This window comes from Colius striatus, chromosome Z (assembly GCF_028858725.1).
Source record: "Colius striatus isolate bColStr4 chromosome Z, bColStr4.1.hap1, whole genome shotgun sequence".
Lineage (NCBI taxonomy): Eukaryota > Metazoa > Chordata > Aves > Coliiformes > Coliidae > Colius > Colius striatus.
In genome coordinates, this window is record NC_084790.1 from 22,739,778 (window position 1) to 22,760,488 (window position 20,711).

Genomic DNA, 20,711 nt, shown 5'->3' on the forward strand with positions numbered 1-20,711 from the left:
GACTGAGAGCCACCAGCAGCTCCATGTGAGTGCATCTGGACAGGCGAGAGACTTGTGTGAGGAGGCAGCCATGGCACAGGCCATGCTGGAGAGCCCGCGTGTCGCAGAGCAGACACACGTGAGAGGCAGAAAGGAGCTGCAGCCTTTGGGATAAATGCACATCAGAGTAGCCTGTGCAGGGCTGCCATGTGTGAGGTACCCCACCAACTTGCAGGGAGGACTGGTGCTGAGCCCACCTGCCCTGAGTAAAGGCAAATGACAGAATCTATCAGGAACAGACTGACTGAAACCCCCACTCCCTGCCCCCCTGGGCCATTCAGGTGGAGAGGAGGTAAAAACACCAGGATCAAGGCTCTGAGCCCGGGAAGAGGGGAGGAGTGGGGAGAAGCGGTCTTAAAGGGCTGGTCAGACTCTTCATTGTTGTACCACTCTGTGTTATTTTATTTTGGTTTTGTTTTGGGGTTTTATGGCTGTGCTTTAGTTGGTGGTGCATTAAATTATTTTCTCTTTTCTTCCCCAAGCCGAGTAACCTGGTCTGTTTTGTCCTGAACCTTATGCGGCAATTAAGCTCTCCCTGCCGTTTGGCAGTCCTCAGGTCTTTGGTACTTGAGGCTAATCGTGGTCTGTTGTTCCCTGATGGGCCTAAGTCATGACACAACAGAAGTTGGCTGTGTGGTGCATCATGTGCTTTAGAAGATATCACAGACATTAACTATGCTTCCATTCCAAAACGATTTTCTTATGTGACAAAACTGCTAGCATTTATCCTTCAGACACTTCTGCAGAAAGCTTTTCTTCAGGATATTAGTTTATTGTTCTGTCCTGTTCATTTGATACAATTCCACACAGATATGGGCTTTGTGTGTTAAAACTTTAAGAGTAGATACTCTGCAGAAAATACTGGTCATAATTCAAGGTCTTCTTAGTTCTCTTCTTAGATGGAAAAAAATACACATTTCCAGTGCTGTGGCAAACCACTGAAGTGCCTTGTTCTTCAGGACCCTTTGAGGACAGTTTCCTGATGTCAGTGGGAGCAGTACTGTGCTCCATGCCTTTGGTATACTAGTATTTTAAGCTTTTGTTGTGCTGTCTCCAAAAGTGACAGGTTTGTGTTTGACTCTGCAGCTCCATGTGGGACTATGTATTGCATTTAGATGCACAAAATGTGTGGGTTTTGAGCTGCTAGGTACATGGGGGGTCTTGCATCCAGAGGTAAGTGATAGAGACATACATTTTCTCAATCTACTCCATTGCCTTGTGCAAGCACCTGCCCTCTTTAGTACCATGACAAAGCAAATAGGCACGGGAGGGGAGAGCTTTGCTTGCTGGTTCTGTCTCCATTACTCAGAGGTACAGATGTCATCTGCTATATTGTCATCTGCTCTCTCCAATAGCAAAGGGATGCCAGTGGTTTGTTTCAGGCTGTGAGAAAGTTCAAGAGGAGAGATGTGTATGTTTGGACAGCAAATGTGCTCTGAGCATCCATTTTTCTCTCTTCAGCTAAAGAGTGGTGGGCTGAAGGAGGGTTTGTCACCCAGACTCACTGGCTGCAGTGCATTGGCTTAAGATATGTGATTCAAAATAGTTTTACAGCATTTACCATTTAATAATAATAATAATAATAATAATAATAATAATAATAATAATAATAATAATAATAATAATAAATGAGGAGTTCCAGCAATGTGTATTTTACTTCAAATCTTGGCCCTTCTGGAGTACTGGAATTCCAGGTTTTAGCAGGACTAGGCTCTGTGCCACATTAGGTCCAGCAAAATTTGAGCTGGCATTTTTTTCATCAAAAGCTTCATTGCATGGTCTGGTGTGGACAGACAGCATTTCCAAACACATACGAGAAGTAAAGAAAATTAAAAAATGAGGATTGTCTGAAATAGTATTCCTTTTTTTTTAATTACAGATACGTATTTGGGCTCGGAAAGAGGCGGTTAAAAATGGGTATGTTGACTATGCTTTAAATATCACAGGCCCAATATTTTCATTTCTGGAAGACTTGCTTAATGTCAGCTACCCTCTGCCAAAAACAGGTGAGGTTACTTACTTTATTAAATGGACCAGAAATGGCTGCCAATAGTGTAACATTCACAGAAGCAATGAGTTCTTTTGCAGGGTTCTCTGTTTACATCTTACTGCACTGCATTCATGGAATAAAGCCCTAAGCTGTAACTCGCTGTATTCTCCCTTCTGTATAATAGCTTTTATTAACCCATAACTCAGCACTCTTTACCTTGACATCCCACTCATTCTTTTGAAGCATCATTTCTTAATAAAGGGGCATATGGAGCTACAGAGTGGATAGAATGAAGTTGTTCAGTCGTGTGTTTTTTTCTAGGAAGTATAGACTATACCAGGCAAGAATGTTGTAGTCCTTATATCCTCCTAGTAATTCCATGTCTCCCCAAAGCATTCCTTGCTGTTGTGAATATGTCCATGTCTTATCTGTGAATTGTCTGTATGTTCCTGTGTATTTCTCCCCTGAAAAGAGACTCCTGCAGGACAAAACTGTTTCTGCGTACAGTAGACATAAGGTAAGACAGTTTAGTCAAGTGTCAGACAAGACAAAAGGGTATCACTGTGTAGTTCTACTGTACTGTTTGTCCACTACTTGTACTTGGATCCCCAAGATATTCAACATGAATATTATGGGGAAATGTGCTCATTTATACAAACTGGTAGAATATTGACAGCACACAAGGCAGGTTTTATTTTAAAATGAGTAGTGGACCTGTCCATGATCTTAGCAGGTTGCAGGACTGTGGGGAAAGAACTGCATTGCTTTCTTGACTAGATAATTTGTTGATTTGTCAAATCATTATTTTGACACTTGAAAAAAGTCAATTTTCATCTGTGTAAATGTATTATCTCGCAGTGTATTTAGAATAACTTGCAGAATTACTCACTACACTTCTTGTGGTGAATATAATATATACAGTCTTCACCCTTTAAATTTTGTTATCTTAATAGTCATGCAAACTATTCAAGGCATGTAGGCAGCTTGTGTTACTCTGTTTTACACTTGTGTTATTGTGTTTAGCAGCAATGTCAATACATTAATTGGTATAAAAATATTACAAAATTTAAGTAGAGGAACAGCATTGTAGGCTTGTTGTTAGGTGAGATTCCAGTTTCACAGAATGCTGTAATACCATTACAATCCCTACAGTAATGTCATGCAATACCAACTGCATTTCCGACTGGCTTTCTTTGAAGTTCTGCTTAAGAATCAATGGGATTAGATCAACAAAGAGTAGTACCTTGTAAACGCCCTAGATTTCTATTGTGAACTCTAACCATGAAATTAATAATAAATCAATTTAAATTCATAAAGTGATATTTAAGGGTTTGACTTCACCTGATTTTAATGCACTTAGAACTGTGCTCCCTTGCCCCAAGCTGTCTGGATGAAGGCTGCCTCACCAAAAGTGGAGTGCCTTTGCTGTAAACCTGAGGTGATAAGCCTCACTGAGAGGCAGTCTGGCTTTGCTCAAGTCCACTGCCATGCTTACATTAACTGCCTGACTCTCAGACTAGATCTGGCTCATGGTCACGGTCATCTGGTTTGGAGCAGGAGCTTGTGTCTGCTTCCAAAATGCTCTGTATACCTTTTCCAAATTTTCCTCTTTGCTACAGGGTTTAAATAGCGTATATTTCTTTGAGATCCATGATGTTTCATTCAGCTCTCTCATTTGAACTGGAAAACTGCTCCCTGTGCATAGGCAGAAGGGGAGTACAGAGGTATCAGCCATACCGTGGGAACAAAGAGATGATGTTTCTAAGGCACCTTTCAAGTAAGAGTGGAAAGGATCCCTCAGAGCTGAAAAGGCAAGTTTGTGTTTTTTTTTAATCAGTTGCTAGGCTGAAGAAAGAGGTAAGTAAGATCTTTCTAAAAAACAGGAGACACTCATACAGAGAAAGATTTCTGAGAGCCAGAAGATAGTATATTCTTACCAGCATTGGTAGAGTTCAGCCTTCATGTTTTCTCAAAACATTTGTATGTACAAGATACAGTATGGATCTGGCCATTGTGGGAATTTATTATGTGGTTTCCTGAAAGACTGGCAATCACATTGGAATGAGGCATGACAGGAAGAAATTTCACAGACCATTTGGAAGACTGTTGTCATAATACCACAAAGAACCACTAAAATGTAGTATCCTTTAATTGCACACTGAACCAGTGAGCATTACAATCATGAGCATTTAACTTTTGAAAATTTTAAAGATACCTTTTTTATTTCTCTGTTTGAATCAATTTAGATCTGGTTGCACTGCCTGATTTTGGAGCAGGTGCTATGGAAAACTGGGGGCTAATGACTTTCCAGGAATCATCATTGATGTACCTCCCAAGTGATAAATTCACAAGCAGAAAGGCAATGATTGCCATAATTGTGTCACATGAGCTAGGACACCAGGCACGTGGTAAAAAATTCTGTACATTTAGTTGCCTATGATGTTGTTTCTTTCCCCTTGCTGATGATGCAGTCACTGAGCAGTAGAAGAAAGATAGTGACTTGACAGTAGGAGGTGTGAGCACAGCAGCACTGGGAGGCTATTTGATTACATGTTCCACTGATAAATCAGTATCAAAAGCAGATTCTGTCACATTGCAGGCTGCATACTGACTGCACAGTACTCATGGATACAAAACTTGGAGGTGGACTGCTTATTTTTCTTCCTTTTGCAGTACCTGCATGCCATGCTAGAAAATACTGTAGGGTTATGGTAACGACAGATTTTTTTCTATCTGTATTATACTCAGCACTTCTGTGAGAGAATTAACAGAAACAGCCTGTGATATGACAGAATGAAATTAACACGAACACATTGTATGCTGTAGCTGGACCTTCATCCAGTTTTCATACAGTTTCACTCTTTTTATTAACAATGCTTAATTTGCTGTTGTTGGCCAGAGCAATAACTGTTTGCACTTAGTCAACAAAGTTAATGACAGAGTCGAACTTGGCTAATGTGCTTGTATGTCTTTCTGACAAGGTCTTTAACTTTCCAGACTTTCAGATGAGCAAAATTTCTTTATTGCAGGCCAATAAAACAATTGGCAGAAATTAATTAAATTCTATTTTAAAACAAAGTTGTAGGTCAGATTTTTAAGAATTACAAATAAAATCCACAAGTGATCATTTTTTGTTAAATATGAACTACCAGGTATGAGTATGTAGCAGTTGTGGAAGTTTTATTGCTTGCTAGGAGAGGGATTTGCTGATTTTGGAAATGGTTATTTCTGCAGTTCTAGGTGGTCCTGCTGTGGCAGGGGGCTGGATTAGATGATCTTTCAAGGTCCCTTCCAACCCTTAAGATTCTGTGATTCTGTTTATCATTCCTCTTACAATTTCATTCTCTTAAGAACATTGAAGAATGTAACTGCTTGATAAATACTCTAAGCATAGCCTGGTATGATCTTTTAGATATCTATATTTTATTGGGATGTATTTTCACTATCTGAAGAAGTATCCAGTCTTTTATTCAATTGATGTGTACACATTTCAGGGAAGTGCTGGAGAGAGTACAGCGCAGGGCCACCAAGATGACCAGGGGAATGGAACATCTTTCATATGAGGAAAGGCTGCAGGAACTGGGGCTGTTTTGTCTGGAGAAGAGGAGATTGAGGGGTGTTCTTATTTATAAATATCCAAAGGGTGGGTGTCAGGAGGTTGGGACATCCCTTTTTTCTATAGTAGCTAGCAACAGGACAAGGGGTAATGGGATGAAGCTGAAACACAAAAATTCCACTTAATCATAACAAAAACTATTTCACTGTGAGGGTGACAGAGCAGTGGCACAGGCTGCCCAGAGGGGTTGTGGAGTCTCCTTCCTTGGAGGTCTTCAGGACCCACTTGGACATGTTCCTATGCGACCTGATCTAGGTGAACCTGCTTCTGCATGGGGGTTGGACTAGATGATCTCTAAAGGTCCCTTCCAACCCTACCATTCTATGATTCTATGATTAAATAAAGTTACTTCAGGGTAGGTATGTGTGTTTAACCTTTAAGATATGAAAACAGCAGTGCAAAGTGATGTTGAGACCTTTTTTTTTTATTTCTATTTAAGTGGTTTGGAAATCTCGTTACAATGAGCTGGTGGAATGATCTGTGGCTTAATGAGGGACTGGCATCTTACTTTGAGTATCTGGGAGTTACCTTTGTTGAACCCAAGCTTTCACTGGTAAGTCGTACTGAAGTAAGCTAAGGTAGCAAAATTTCATCATGAACTAAGAAAAGGAAGGTGCAGGACATGGGATTTAATTAAGCTACAGTATTAGTAACTTAACTTCCCAGGGAAAGACCAGCACATCTTGATTCTTCTATGGAGAGGAAGAATCTGCTAGGTGCTGTGATCATACCCAGCTCTTCTGCAGCTGGTGCAGAGGACAGCTGGACAGCTGTGATTCTTCAGTGACAATGAGTTGATGTTTTGCCATGTAGCAAACCCATCTTTTCCTCCTGGATGCTGCTGCTGATACTTTACCTCCCTGCCTCTCCAAGCTCTTTTCCAAGCATCCCATACCTCAGGTATCTGAGTGACTAAGACCATTTTGAACCTCTTTACCCCACTGGATCCATGGATCTCTGCTTGTAGGTAAGGCAAATGTAGTGCACACAACCAATGTGACAGGAGGGTGAAACTCCTTCCCCTTATGCCCAAATGGAACATGCATAAATCCCATGATGTATTGGAAAACTCTGTCATTAAACTCTGAGACAGGAGGATAGGTGCTCCCAATTGTAGCTGTTTGATGTGGTGCATTCCCCTCTGCAATCGTATATGTCTTTGCACTGTGCCCTCAGCTTCTGAAGAAAGGAGAAGCTTTTAGTGTGGGTATGCCTGAGACTGCAGTCAATCCAGTCTGCTTTTTATTTGGCACTTTCTGATTTACCAAAGTACTTAATTAAGTGCTTAATTGGAAACTGATATAGGCATGTCACACAACTTCTGTCAGGAGGATTTTTAGGTCATGACATATACTAACCTTCTGCTTTGAACTTCAACAACAGCTCACTTTATTCTCTCTAATGCAGTATTTTAATATCATTGGAAAGTGTAAAGGCCACTAAATCTGAAATTTGAAATAAATCCTTGTTTCCTTTTTAATTTTGATCTTTCCATTTGGAAGCTTGCCTCCTTAAAAATCAACAATTGTCATTTTATTTATGTCCATAAAATGAATTTTAATGCTGGGCAGTAATTTCATTTGGTAAATTACAACTATGTGATGTGCTTTGGAAATCCAGATTAAATTACACAGATAAGAGAATACAGGGCTTTCTTGTGCAGTTTTCTAGGCCATACACATTCACAGAATCACAGAATGGCTGTGGTTAGAAGGGATCTCAGGACATCAGCTGCTTCAGCCCCCTGCTCAAGCAGGACCACTTAGAGTCAGTTGCCCAGGACCATGTCTAGATGGCCGTTGAATATCTCCAAGGATGGAGACTCCACAGTCTCCCTAGACAGCATGTGCCAGTGCTCTGTCACCCTTGAGGTCAACTAGTGTTTTTTGATATTCAGAGGGAACCTCCTGTGTTGCAGCCTGTATACACTGATGAGATCTCCCCCGTGCCCTCTCCTGCAGGCTGAATATGCCCAGCTTTTTTCGTTGTGGTGTGAGGTGCACTCCAGTCCCTTCAGCATCTTTTGCCCTTTGCTGAACTCTCCCCAGTATGTCCATGTCTCTTGTACTAGAGAGCCCAGCACTGGACCCAACAGTCCAGATGTGGCCTCACCAATGCTGAACAGAGGGGAAGGTTCACCTCCCTCGACCTGCTGGAAAAACTCCTCCTAATGCAGCCCTAGATTGTGTTAGCGTCTTCCTTGCTGCAAGGATACATTTCTAGCTCATGCTCAACTTGGTGTCATTTGTGTGCTGAGGTCTGTTTTCACAAAGTTACTTTTTCTATGGGTGACCCCCAGCATGTACTTGTGCCTAGGGTTGTTCTTCCCCTGCAAGGAGTCAACCCTGAAGATTGCAATTCCTCTTTTTGAAGGTGATGAGGTTGCTGTCAGCCCATTTCTCCAGCCTGTCCAGGTCGCTCTGGATGGCAGCAGGACCTGTTGGTGTATTATTTACTCCTCCCAGTCTTGTGTCATCTGCAAACTTTCTGAGGGTGCTCCCTGCCCCATCATCCAGAGAATTAATGAAGTTGTTGAATAGGTCTGGACACAATATTTACTCCTGGAGTACACTACTAGTTACTGGCCACCAACCATCACCCAGTTGCAAACTGAACACTGAAAATTAACTTTACTAGCTATTTGCAAGGAGAAAAATGGGTCAACAAATTTGATACCATTAATTATAAGCCTGAAAGTGACTCACAGTGTATTAAAAGTACAGGTTTTTTTCATTACCTTAGTAATTACGTCATTTTTCCATCCCATCTTAGCACAGCTGGAAAACTGAATAATCACTTGATAAAAAGAGGATGTAACTGATTTACACCAAAGGAACCTTTCTTGCTCTGTATTTCTTTCTCACTGTGTGATGGCAGAAATGCCACATAGTTAAGCCTTGCTACCCTCAGTAGGTTAGTTTTTACATTGTCATGGTTTGACATGACAGCCTTTTCTGGTAAGGGGGAAGGGACTGTAAAGATGGCTCCTGCGAGAAGTTGCTTGCAACTCTCCCCAGCTCTGAGCCAGACCCACTTCTGGGGCTGAGCAAATTAGACGCCTCCACGATCACTTTTTAAGAAGAAGCTGGAAGAGGAGTTTTCTTCCTCCATCTTCTTTCCTTCTTCTGCCCCTTTTCTTTTTCTTCTGGCTGGTGGTGGTGCAAGGAGTAGGAACAGCGAGAGAAACAACCATGCGGACTCCAAGGTCAGTGATGAAAGAGAGGAGGAGGTGTGCTGGAGCAGAGACTCCCCTGCATTCTATGGAGAGAACTGGTGAAGCTGAGATTAATTTTCATTTCTGTAAAGACCACACATCAGCGGTAGAGACTCATTTTGATAATGAGCCTGTATCAGGGGCAGAGATTCATTTTGCTAAAGCTGGCCCCAGACCAGGGGCAGTGATTTACTTCATTAAAGGCCCCAAGCTAGGGACGGTGACTATGGCTGGAGGAGGCCGTGTCCCGTGGGAGGGACCCAACCACTTCACTGCAGACCCCGAGCCAGGGACAGTGATTTTCTTCTTTAAAACTATGTCTGGAAGAGGCCGTGTCCCGAAGAAGGGACCCAATATCCACAGCTGTAACTGTGGGGAGGAACCCACGACAAAGCAGCTCATTAAACATGCCCAGAAGAGGCCTTGTTCTGAGAGAGGGACCCTATATCGGCAGAAGCTGTGGCTGTTGGGAGCAACCCACACCAGAGAAGTTCGTTAAGGACTGTGTTCTAGGGGAGGAACCCCGTGTTGGAGCAGGGGAAGAATGTCAGGAGTCGTCCTCATCTGAGAAGACAGAAGCAGCAGAGCCCATCTATGAGAGACTGACCACATCCCCCATTCCCTGCCCCCCTGAGCTGTTGAGGGGGGAGGAGGTAGAGATATTGGGAGCAGTGAGCTGGGCCCGGGAAGAAAGAAGGGATGGGGGAGGGAGATCTTAAAGTGCTGGTTGTACTTTTCTCATCATCCTGCTCCCTTTTTGCTTTTATTCTGTTCTGTTTCGTGTAGAAGAAACTTTCCTACTTTCCTCTCTAAGTCGAGTACTGGAGTCTGTTTTGCCCAGAACCGTAACTGGCAGTGAGCCCTCCCTGCCCTTGTCTCAATCCACAACAATCTTGCTTATCTTTTTACTCCCATTTCGCTGGGGCCTCTGCCATCCTAAGGAGGGTGGGGGTGAATGGGGGCACAGAGCGAGAGACTGTTGTGATGCTGCTGTGCTAGCTGGGTTAAACCAGGATATACATTATTGCTCGTGTTGCAGCAGGAGAAACTGAGAATTTAGGAGGAAAATGGTGCCATGTTAATGACATACAGATGTAAATGAGTTACAGGTTTTCGGTTGTCAATATTTTTTCATTTGATGTTTAATATAGTTGACTTATTTTTCTCTACACTGTAATTGTCTTTGTCAGACCCAAGCCTGATGTAAAGTTTTCACTGAATAGTGGAAAATGTTAGGTACATGATCCCTTTTACTTCATGGGAAAGGGGAGGAAAGGATCGTTCCTTGTGTATTGACAGACTTTCTATTACTGCTAATCCTAAGATCTACATTTTCTCCAGAGAATAAGTATTTTCTGTTCAGCTCACTTATATTTGTTTTTTTCTTGCAGGATAAAATCTTTTATGATCATGTTGTACAACCTGTGTTAAGGGAAGACAATGAAATAGGAGTTCGATCACTGTCAGAGAGTGAAGAAAATATCAAAGAATCATTTTCTTTAATATCTCTGTTTGACAGCATCACATACAACAAGGTTAAAAAAGTCAAGATTCTTCCTATTTCTCGTATATTAAAGTAACAGTGCAAAGTAGGTTTGAGAGGAAGTGTTTGAATTACAATGTTTTTTGTAGCTTGTTTTGTCATTCAAAATCTATTTCTGTTGCGCACACAATTTATTGGCTGTTGCAAATCTATTTGGCTATCAAAGAAATGGTGGAAACTTTTTTAACCTATGAAATATGAAGCATAGGAGTAGGCTGACTGAGTTCTCTGGAATACAGTTTGAAAAAATGCTGTATGCAATAATAATTCACGTATTCTCATAGCTTTTTTTGTGTGTGTGTCTGTACCCCAGGGGGCTTCTATTACCTGGATGCTTTCTGGTTTCCTGACTGAGAAGCTGTTTATCAGAGCACTTACTGTAAGTTTGAAAAACTAAGGCCTTCATCTTGATTTATAAACTTGAACATGACAGTTGTATAAATTGTTGTTTGCCTTGCTGATGTTTTTTATTGAAACCTCATGAATTTTGATGCTTGTTTTTTTCTATACAGTTGTATCTGAGAGAATATTCCTTCTCAAATGCTAATCAAGATGATCTCTGGACTCACATACAGATGGTATTCATTTTATCTCTAGTATTCTTGCTCTAATGTTTGGCACAGTCCAAATGTAAGGCATATATGACTTGTAGAGGTCTGCAGTGGAATTTGTCTGTTCCTAGTGCAGCCTTCCTCTTGCATAAAATTGCCTTTGTTGGCTCTTTTGGCTAATGTTTCGGTGCTTATTTGGCTGCTTTACTGCACCTGATGTCAGTGGGGTTAAGCGCAAGGAGTAACAAAATGACATGGGAAATCTGGGCCAGGTGGGAGTTTTGGGTTTCATGGAGTTGCCTAAGCCTATGTGAAATTGCATAGTTTGTTCTTCTGAAGCGTACGCTTTGCCAGATCAGTGTGTGAAGCTCTGTGCTTCATGATCAACGATGCTGATATGACACAGATCCAGCAAAGTCTATACCCAGGGTAGTGGCTCAGCATTTCACCCTTTGCTAGTTTTGGCAGATATATGACTAAGAAACCAGGTGCAAATAACAGGTTTAATTTTTAAAATTCTACTTTACTGTTCCTCTAAAGAAGGCTTCTATTGTGTGCAGACTCAGGTTAAGAATGAGAGTGACACAATTTCAGATATGCAAGGCTGTTACGCTTTTTAAGCTAACAGAGGTTGTACCAATTCACAGTAGTTGGAACTCTAGCTATAGTGTCTTCTTCAATAGTCTTTATTATTCAGTTTATTCATTAGGTAGTCATTTAAAAATCTTCATGTTCCGGTAGCTTTATTTGAATAAAATTAACAGATCAAGTCTATTGTAGCCATATAGGAGTGTAAGTGTATTAATAGTAAAAAGAGAAGGGTTAGCAGTCAAGTTATAAGAAACGCCGCCTCAGTATTTTGTAATTCCTAAAGAGGCCTATGCTGGCTTTATTACCATGTCAATAATGTCCTTTGGAACGTGTCACATTGATCTTTTTTTTGCATTAATCAAAGACCAGCAAACTGCTAAATGTCTTCTCAATAAGTTAGAACAACTCCAAGAGTGTTGCTGAAGCAGTATCAGTAAGTACTTGTTTATTGGAAATACCTCTAATTCCTGTTTCTCTTGCAGGTTGTAGATGCACAGGATGAAGTTCATTTGCCAACATCTGTAAAACAAATAATGGATTCCTGGACATGCCAGAATGGGTTTCCAGTTTTAACATTAAATCTAACTACTGGCACAATCAGTCAGGAACAATTTCTTAATAAGAAGAATGAAAACAGTACTGATTCTTACAAGTATGTTTAGCTTGTTTTTTTATTATATGCTTACACTGTATTTTTTTGCAGGAAACTGTTCAATTAGGACACTATGTCTTGAGCATCTGATTTTTTAACTTCACGGTTTTTCTTGTTGCGAACTGTCAAGTTAAATCTATTTGAGACTGGCAAGCCACTTGTATTGCCAGGATATTGCTTTCCTCTGGACCTGTGACTTTTCTGGCCCCGTGATGGCTTTGTAAGGACAGACACAGGCCCAGGCTGTGAACAGGGTAGGACTTTTGTCTGACTTTTTTCTTTATCTCTCAGTTGTATAGACTGGAGACCTATATGAACCATACTGTAGCTTCTTTCCAGTGCACATATTCCCAATCTCTTCTGCTTGGCAAGGAAAAAGGGATTGCATTTAAGCACCTAAATAAACAACCTCTTTCTCAGAAAGTGCCGAGTACCTGACATGCAGCTCTGAAGTTCTTGTTAGTAAGTGCCTGGTACTTTTCAAAGATGTGTTGCTTATTTAGATAACTAAAAACAGTGATAGGAGGAGCTGCCTTTGGTGACCTACTTTGGAAACTCATGGCTAGATTTGAACTTCTATGAAATTCAGCAGTTGTCATGAGCATTGGCATGTATGGACAGCACTCGTGAGATTAGTTCTTACATGGGGAAAAGGTATAAAGGAGGGCAAAACCCAAAGCAGTTTTTTCCTGGCTGCTATTGCTTGTCATACAAGCAGCCAAAAGAAATTTTGATGAGAACCACATTTTCTTTTACTCACAAGCTACAGAAATTGCAGAGCATTAGTCCATTCAGGCATTTTGGTTAGCTCGCATAAGGAGTTCCAAGTTACAAATGTTAAGTCCTTTGCCATAGACAGCAAAAGGCTGTACTATGTGACTGTAAGAAAATCCAAGATGTCTATTATGTAACTTTTCAGGGTTTTGAAACTTTCATCTGTTTTTGATAGGAGTTTTATATTCCCTCAGAAAGGAAGTTACAGTTGTGAGAATTACAGTTGTATTGCTTGCCTGGGGCCTTTTCTAGTTTTGAAAGTTCTGAAAAGGAACTCCAGAAGTAGGATGAGTTGTATTAACTGAGGAGTGTTCAAATACCTAGGATTGAACAATATTCTAGGTATGAGCACCTATCAAAACCATGCTAAAACTCTCCTGTCTTTGAGGAACCTAAATGCTGATCCATCTGATGAGGTTTTGTGCATCAGAGAGGAGAGGACATAAATGGAAATTCTTGTTAGAATGAACTCATCTGCAATCTAGTTTAGCATCAATTGAGTGAGGGGTTTTTTAACCATAATAATTAATATACTATCTCTTTTTTTTGTTAAGTAACACATGGATTATTCCTATTTCTTGGATGAGAAATGGATCATCACAACCCTTAATGTGGTTAGATAAAAGCAGCAGTAAGTAATATATTTGTTCACCCATGCTAAAACCAAGGTGATGAAAACACACCTAACTTTTCTGTAAGCAGAGAATATATTTTAACTGAACAGAGAGATTGGAGTTATTTTCAGATATGTCTGTGTTTATCTGTTGTGCTAATTTGGTGTTGCAATAGATTTTCATATAGGTTTGTATGTCATTTTTTTCTATGTCGCATCCAACTTCAGTTGACTATTTTTAATAATACAGTAAAACGCATATTATAAGTATTATTCCACAATAATTTTGATTTGTTATTTTGCACGCAAGTCCAAACTCTTAGCTCCTATTAAAGTTAATGACAGCTTTTGAGCTTAAGTGGGACCTCAGCCGTGATATATCAGAAAATTATCAGCTTGAGTAGTAGATACAAGACAGAAAAAAATCAAAACCATCTCTATAAAGTGACTCAAAGTTGGCACGCATGTATATCTGTGAAAATCAATATTTTTAATCATTGTTTATGCCAATAAACTGTAAAAAATTCTACTCTTTTGATAAGAGTATTTTTGCATTTAAAGTTCTAAAGCCTTAGTAAACAGTTTGTAGGCATCTCTAATGAAATAATTTATTTTTTATCTCAATGCTTTTCAATCAGCAGCTTTTTTTTTTTTTTTAGAAAGAAAAAATGTGAGTTACAATGGGAGGATCATTTTTCTTTGGCATATCAGTCCCGAACTTCATCAGATTTTGAGTCAGTTGTAAGGAGATACAGAGACTGATATATTTGTGGAATGTTCAAGAGCAAAAGTACAGTACGCCGTGTGCATATTGCAGTTCTCCACCCTGTTTGCAGTGGTTAAAAGCTACTTTCCCTGTTTTTTGGGCAATAAGATAGTGATCATCAAGTGGTGTATAGAGAAGGACATAAGCCAATAAAAGATGTTCATTCCTCTGAATGCTTTAAAGTTAAATAAACCTGTGATTGCTAAAATGAAAAGTTAGAAAAATTGTGGAAAAGAACTGTTAGGCAGCACTTGCTTGAAAGGACTGGTGTGTGCTAAGATTGTGTTATTGAAGTGATGCCAATTCCATTTCATCACCCATCATGTGACTTAAGAGCTACAGAATTTCTCTAAAGAACTCATCATGTTGAATTTGCCTGAAGGGATTATGGTAAAGTAGAAATTCAGTCTTTACATTTTACTTGTATTTGAATTCCATGTATCAGGCACTATTCAGCCAAGAAAGTTGCATTCATGTTTTATGACTAAAAAGAAAAAAAATTGCTTTTGACTTTTTGATACATAAATAAACCAAATGGTTTCTTACAGAAGTAGAAATGTTAAGGATAATTTAAAATTCAATTACCATTTTGTTCCTGCAAGATTGAAATGGCTTCTGGTGGAGACCTGTTATGTTGTCATTTAGAGATATTCATCAGAATGATTTTTGTAAATGAAGAGAGATTTGCTACAATGTACAGTTTTAGCTTGAATTTTCAAATAGCTGAAGTGGCATAGCAGTACATAAAGAGGAAATGTCTCGAAAATGATTGCACTTGTGTGTATTTTTACTGCAAAGTGCTCTGCAGGAGACAATATGTCTTACTTCTAAACAGAGTGAATTAAACTCCAAGCTCGAAGGTGGTCTGATACCAGCAGCTGGAGTGTGTTCATTCAGCACTGCACTGTACAGTGTTAAAAGCCTGTCCTCTTGGTTTAGGGCACCTTAGGCACTGTCTACATACTCAGCTTCTGCCCTTGGAATTGCTGTTCCTGAGCGAGATGTCTGTGCAGCGAAAAAAGACACAGGAGGAGGATGATGCTGTTACAGGAGAACATTTTGCTCATCCTGGGCAGTACAGGAGAAGAGTTTTTGCTGTTTTAATTGAATCTAAAAGTGCTCTTGATAATTAGCAGAGCATTGAATGAATATGCTGTTATAGGGGAAGTACTGCTAGTACCATGTTTTAGCCACCCACGCTGGTTTTAAAACGTTAAGCCAGTATCTGTCATCTACCACTTTTCCATCTCATTTAACTTGTGAAGATGACTGAGGATGAATCTTGATCTGTCAAGACATGCTGAAGTCTCAGTAGTCTTTTCAGAGTGAAACAGTGCTGAATCTAGACTACTCACCAATATTGATGTATTGTCTTAAGAAAATTTGCTACCTTAAATTGTTATGTTTGTAGCTGGTTAAAGCAGTATTTGAATCCTCTTCTGACAAGGCAGCTTAGAGCCTTCAGGGCTGCACTAGCTCCTTCATGTGTACTGTAGGCTATCAGGAGCACATATTCAGACAAATGCACATAAAGTAAGGACTAATGAGATGGACTGGGAGGAGATCTTTAGTGCATGATGGAACTCTATAGGATCGTGGGACTATTTTATTTAAAATCATTTTTTTCAGTTACTTATCTCTTCCATAAACTTAGCTGTTTTGCTTTACTTGATCTCTGTTTATGTGAATACTAGTAGATAGTCAGCTCTTCCATAAGTTACTGAGTGCTGTGGTTTGGAACAGCACTGGAAGGCAGTAGGCATGTATTGCTTCTTATCCAGAATGCTTATTCTTGGATAACCTTTCTGAACTCACACAGCTGCCTGTGAGCTAAAGAGTAGCAGCGAAGTGGGTCTTCAGCCTCCCCTTTTCCATCTTAAGGTGCTCAGTACCTGAGAGATCAGTTGCTTGTGCAGTTCTGCTGTGCAAAGCAGAGATCACAAGTGCACAGAGCTTTGGAGGGACCCTGTTTGAGGTCAGCCTCAAACTTGTGTCTCAGAGGAGCACCAAGTCCGGTGTTTATAAATGCTGGAGAACTTATCAGTGTGCAGAAAACAAAATTATACATTCTATTGTCACTTTACAGAGATGTTTCCTGAAATGCAAGTATCAGAGTCAGAATATGACTGGATCCTGCTAAATGTAAATTTAAGAGGATACTACAGAGTGAACTATGATCAATTAAACTTAAAAAGATTAGCAAACTTGCTTGAAAATAATCCAAAGGTAAGATGACATTTGTTTTCTCAAGCCTCTAAACAGGCTCTTTCCATGGACTTCTTGCAGTTCTTATCAATAATCGTATTGATGAAAATCTAGAACAATGAGAAACTCACATAAGAAGAAGTGAACCACTGTTGCACCACTAAAGTGTCTGTTAGCCTTCATAGTGGAAGAGTGTCATGGCTTAACCTCAAGGAGCACCTACACACCACACAGCTGCTTGCTCAGACCCCTTGCCTCCACTGGGATGGGGAGGAGAATTGAAAAAAAGAGTAAAATGCATGGGTTGAGATAAGAACATATTAATAACGAAAATGAAATAAAATATTATAATAACAACAATAAGCAATAATAATAATAATAATAGTAATGAAAAGGATTTTTTTTAAAAAAAGGAGATATAGAACTCAAGGGAAGAAACAACAAACCCCTCAAGCAATGTGTGATGCAGCTGCTCAGCACCTGGTGACTGATGCCCAAGCAGCAGTCAGTCCCTTCTGGCCAGCTCCCCCCAGGTTGTATGCCGGGCATGACATCCTATAGTATATCTCTTTGGTCAGATTTGGTCAGCTGTCCCAGCAGTGTCCCCACCCAACTTCTTGTGCATTCCCAGACTACTCATTGGGAGCACTCTCTCAAATATGACTAAAAGAGTTAGTGGTATGGCTATGTGATTGAGCTGTATCTGCTGTTAAGTAAGTGTGGATAAAGAAAGCTGGGAGAAAGCTTACTATTTCCACATTTCCTCAAACAATATTTCTGTTGGTGAAATTATTTAAAAAAACCCAAAACACCTAACTTGGGTGGGGTTTTTTTGTTTGCAGGGTTTTTTTTTTGTTGGAGATTTTTCTTAGAAGTTCCGGTCAATTCTATTTGAGCTCTTTCAGTCCTCTGTGGACACCAGAACTCAGGGTAGATTTCATACCACCCCTGACATGCATAAAATGCAGAATGTTTTGTAGAAAATTTTGTCTTAGAAATTAGGAACTCACCCTTCTGAAACATAAAGCTTCTTTAAACTGTTAGTGACACATTCAGGTCTATTAATGGCATGTGAATGCTTTCTGCAGGCTATTCCCGCTGTCAACAGGTTCCAACTGATAGATGATGTTTTTGCATTGTCACAGTAAGTATGTTTTGAATATGCCTCAGAGATTGCTAAGCTACATGATTGTGTTCAGCATTGCTACTTCTGTGTTGTTCAACCTGTGTGTGTCTCATAAGAACAACAGCTGTTTTCACAAAGTGCTGGAGGAGTTAAGTGTTTAATCCGTTGTTCTGTCAGTGCTGAGTGGTTTCTTTCAAAATTTCTTTAAACATTTATTCCAGCTCCTAGGAAATATTTAGATAATGGCATTGTATTGATTTTTTAGGAACTGACCTACATTTGTCGCAACAGAAAAAAAAGATTCTGAATGAATATTCTGAATTTTCCTTGATTTATTCTGGGCTCTCTCAGCTGCGCTATCCTGCATCACTCTTAATACCTCTTTCATTTCCCTTGCTGATAGATGACTCAGTTGTTCATGTCTGTGGTGCTAGTGAAATCAGCAGTACTGTAGGGAGATAAAGAAGCAATAAATGTGTCTGTGCCTCAGAAGTATGAGAGATCCCAAAAGCATCCGACACTTGCGATGTGGGAGCTCAGGGAGGAGGTAGCCAAAGCGCACTGACTCTCCTCAGAGCCTGTGGAGGAACCTCTGAGAGGAGAAAGTAAAAATTCCCATTCTTTCTTTCATGCAGTTGTCCTTTTCTCATAAGAGAGCTCAGAAGTATCATTTTATAAGGAATGTACCTGTAAAGTGTGCTCATATGTTACTACACCAGAAGTGGAGGAGAGTGGCTTGAATTGGAATTTTGTTGGGAAAAAATCGGCTCCACAATAATTCCACACTGAGGCACAGAAATGCCACACCAGAGTTGTTAATTCCACAAATAACGTGCACATGAATTAAATTATTTTTTATGGTAATGTGTATTTTGTAAAATAACCTATAAAGGAAGTACAATGTTTAGCAATAAAACCGCAAATGTATTGTAACTCAAAGCCTATGCTTTTTTCCTTCATTTTGTTTGAGATGGATGTATGCTGTAAATGTCTATGCTGAGTCCTGCACACACAAGCAGAATACAGTCTGCACACTGCCATGCTTACTGCCATCACTGTCCTGTTAACTCTGATAGTGGCACGGTGCTCTCTTTATTAAAGATAGTTGAGCTCGTAAAAGCACCACTGTTCTATAGTTATTTTATTTTTCCATTTTTTAGATCACTCTCCATGCAGTATCCTGTTTAATAAATAAACAGATATAGTGGTAGGTAATTAATGTGAATAGATATGCTCAAGTGTGAGGGTTTTTACTTTCAAATAGGTTTGGATACATTCATATTGAAACAGCACTGGAATTAACCAAGTACCTTGCCAGAGAAGATGAACTCTTCATATGGAATGTGGTATTGTTAAACTTAATACCTGAGAATTTGGAAAGTACTCTGAAGAACTATGAAGTATACCCACAATTAAAGGTATCACTTTTATTGATAGTTAGCAAAGACACTAGTCTATTTAAATAAATTAGACTAAAATAAATGCTTTTTAAATTCTCAAGGACGTAATGACGACTATTATGGGTCACAGTTCTTGATATTCCCTTTGCATAATTTTGTCAACTGTTTTTAAATAGGAGGAGGCGTTGTATGTATTAGTTAATGATTAGTATCATTGAATGTTGAGCAATTCCTGTTGTAATGCAAAAATATATTCACATTCTTTATATTACACTTGGTGCTAGATTTTTCTAAAACTAAGGATCGAGAAAACAGGACTATCAGTTACTAGCAAATGGTCAATAGTAAGGAAAAGGAGTAACACTGCTATGTATAGAAGGCATGTAGTGTGTATGTACCCTGTGTTTTGTACTGCTATCCAGTTCATCTTCATGGAGAGAAACAAGGAATTGGGTTTGGATACTGAGACAATTCTCTCCCATATTTGAGCTACCTGAGAAGATTCTGTCTCATTTCCAAGTACAGTCTCACAAAAATATTCTCTTAAGTTGTAGAAGTAAAGTTATGTTTAAAATATGTGAGAAGAAGCAAGTATTTTCTATTGAGAAGTTGTTTTTCTGTCCTTTGAGAATAAGTGTTTGTTTTGCTTTCTTTCACAATGAGTTCAAAGATCCTAGTGATGTGAAATGCTAAGTTACCAGTTTGAATGGATTTACAGGCATTTTGAATTTTATTTTACTTTATTTTAATGCACTGTGGTATCAAGAAATCAATAGTGGAAAATATTTTGGATAAATCTGAGTAAGTAAAGAAAAATACAGTAAAATAAAAACTTGCATCCAAATTAAAGTACTTTTTCTTTCTCTTTTTTTAAAAGAAATACCTTTTAAAGAGAATGTTGCCAATATACCATTATTATGCAGGTTTTATTCATCAAAATGTTGATGCTTTGCAAGATGACTATTTTGCTCAGTAAGTATTTTGCTTTTCTCAAAAGTTTGTTCTAATGTGATTGGATCTGATGTGTTGCACTTTGTAAATTTAAATACAAAATACAGGAAAAGTGCTCTAATTAATGTGGATGAAACTCAGGGTGGGTTTTTTTTTTTTGCTGTCTTGTAAGTGTATGTTACTTATGATGAAACCGTAAATTGAGCTGCAGTATGAGCATAGTTTGGGATTTTTTCAGTATATCACCAAAAACAAAAACCAAAACCCCACAAAACCCTATAGTTTAACAGTCTTCTTTTGTCTTGCAAAAACCTTCTGAGGCCTCAGGATGGCCTGCAGGAATGATTGCTAAATCAGTGGTGACTAGGGGAATTACTGAAGGGAAGTGCATGCTATAGGAAGAGTAACTGAGAACACAGTTCAGCTTGGCATGGGCCTGAGGAGACAGCTGACTGGAAAGCACCCGAGAGATCTAAAGGGCCATGTAAAAGCCTCACAAATGCAGAGGGGTTGTCGGTTAGGAAAGAGTATTTGAGTTTAATGATCTGAATGGTAGCTTTTGTTTGTTGGAGAACAGACTCGGCAGGCCACTGCCAGTTGGGGATAAACTGAGACCAGTGAACTTCAGATATGATTTATGGATCAATCATTAGAACTTTATAATACTTTGTTGTGCAAGG

The 20,711-nt window shown here is 39.5% G+C and overlaps 1 protein-coding gene across 1 annotated transcript in view; it reads left to right on the forward strand.

Moving 5' to 3' along the window:
- LVRN (laeverin) overlaps positions 1–20,711 on the forward strand; it is a 40,969-nt gene that overhangs the window by 11,356 nt on the left and 8,902 nt on the right. The window contains exons 4-15 of the mRNA XM_062018791.1: positions 1,919–2,045; positions 4,276–4,430; positions 6,085–6,198; positions 10,251–10,394; positions 10,716–10,781; positions 10,915–10,980; positions 12,027–12,196; positions 13,525–13,601; positions 16,436–16,575; positions 17,643–17,698; positions 18,945–19,098; positions 19,958–20,052. Of these exons, the coding sequence (XP_061874775.1) occupies positions 1,919–2,045; positions 4,276–4,430; positions 6,085–6,198; positions 10,251–10,394; positions 10,716–10,781; positions 10,915–10,980; positions 12,027–12,196; positions 13,525–13,601; positions 16,436–16,575; positions 17,643–17,698; positions 18,945–19,098; positions 19,958–20,052 (1,364 nt within the window). The remainder of the gene's footprint in view (positions 1–1,918; positions 2,046–4,275; positions 4,431–6,084; positions 6,199–10,250; positions 10,395–10,715; positions 10,782–10,914; positions 10,981–12,026; positions 12,197–13,524; positions 13,602–16,435; positions 16,576–17,642; positions 17,699–18,944; positions 19,099–19,957; positions 20,053–20,711) is intronic.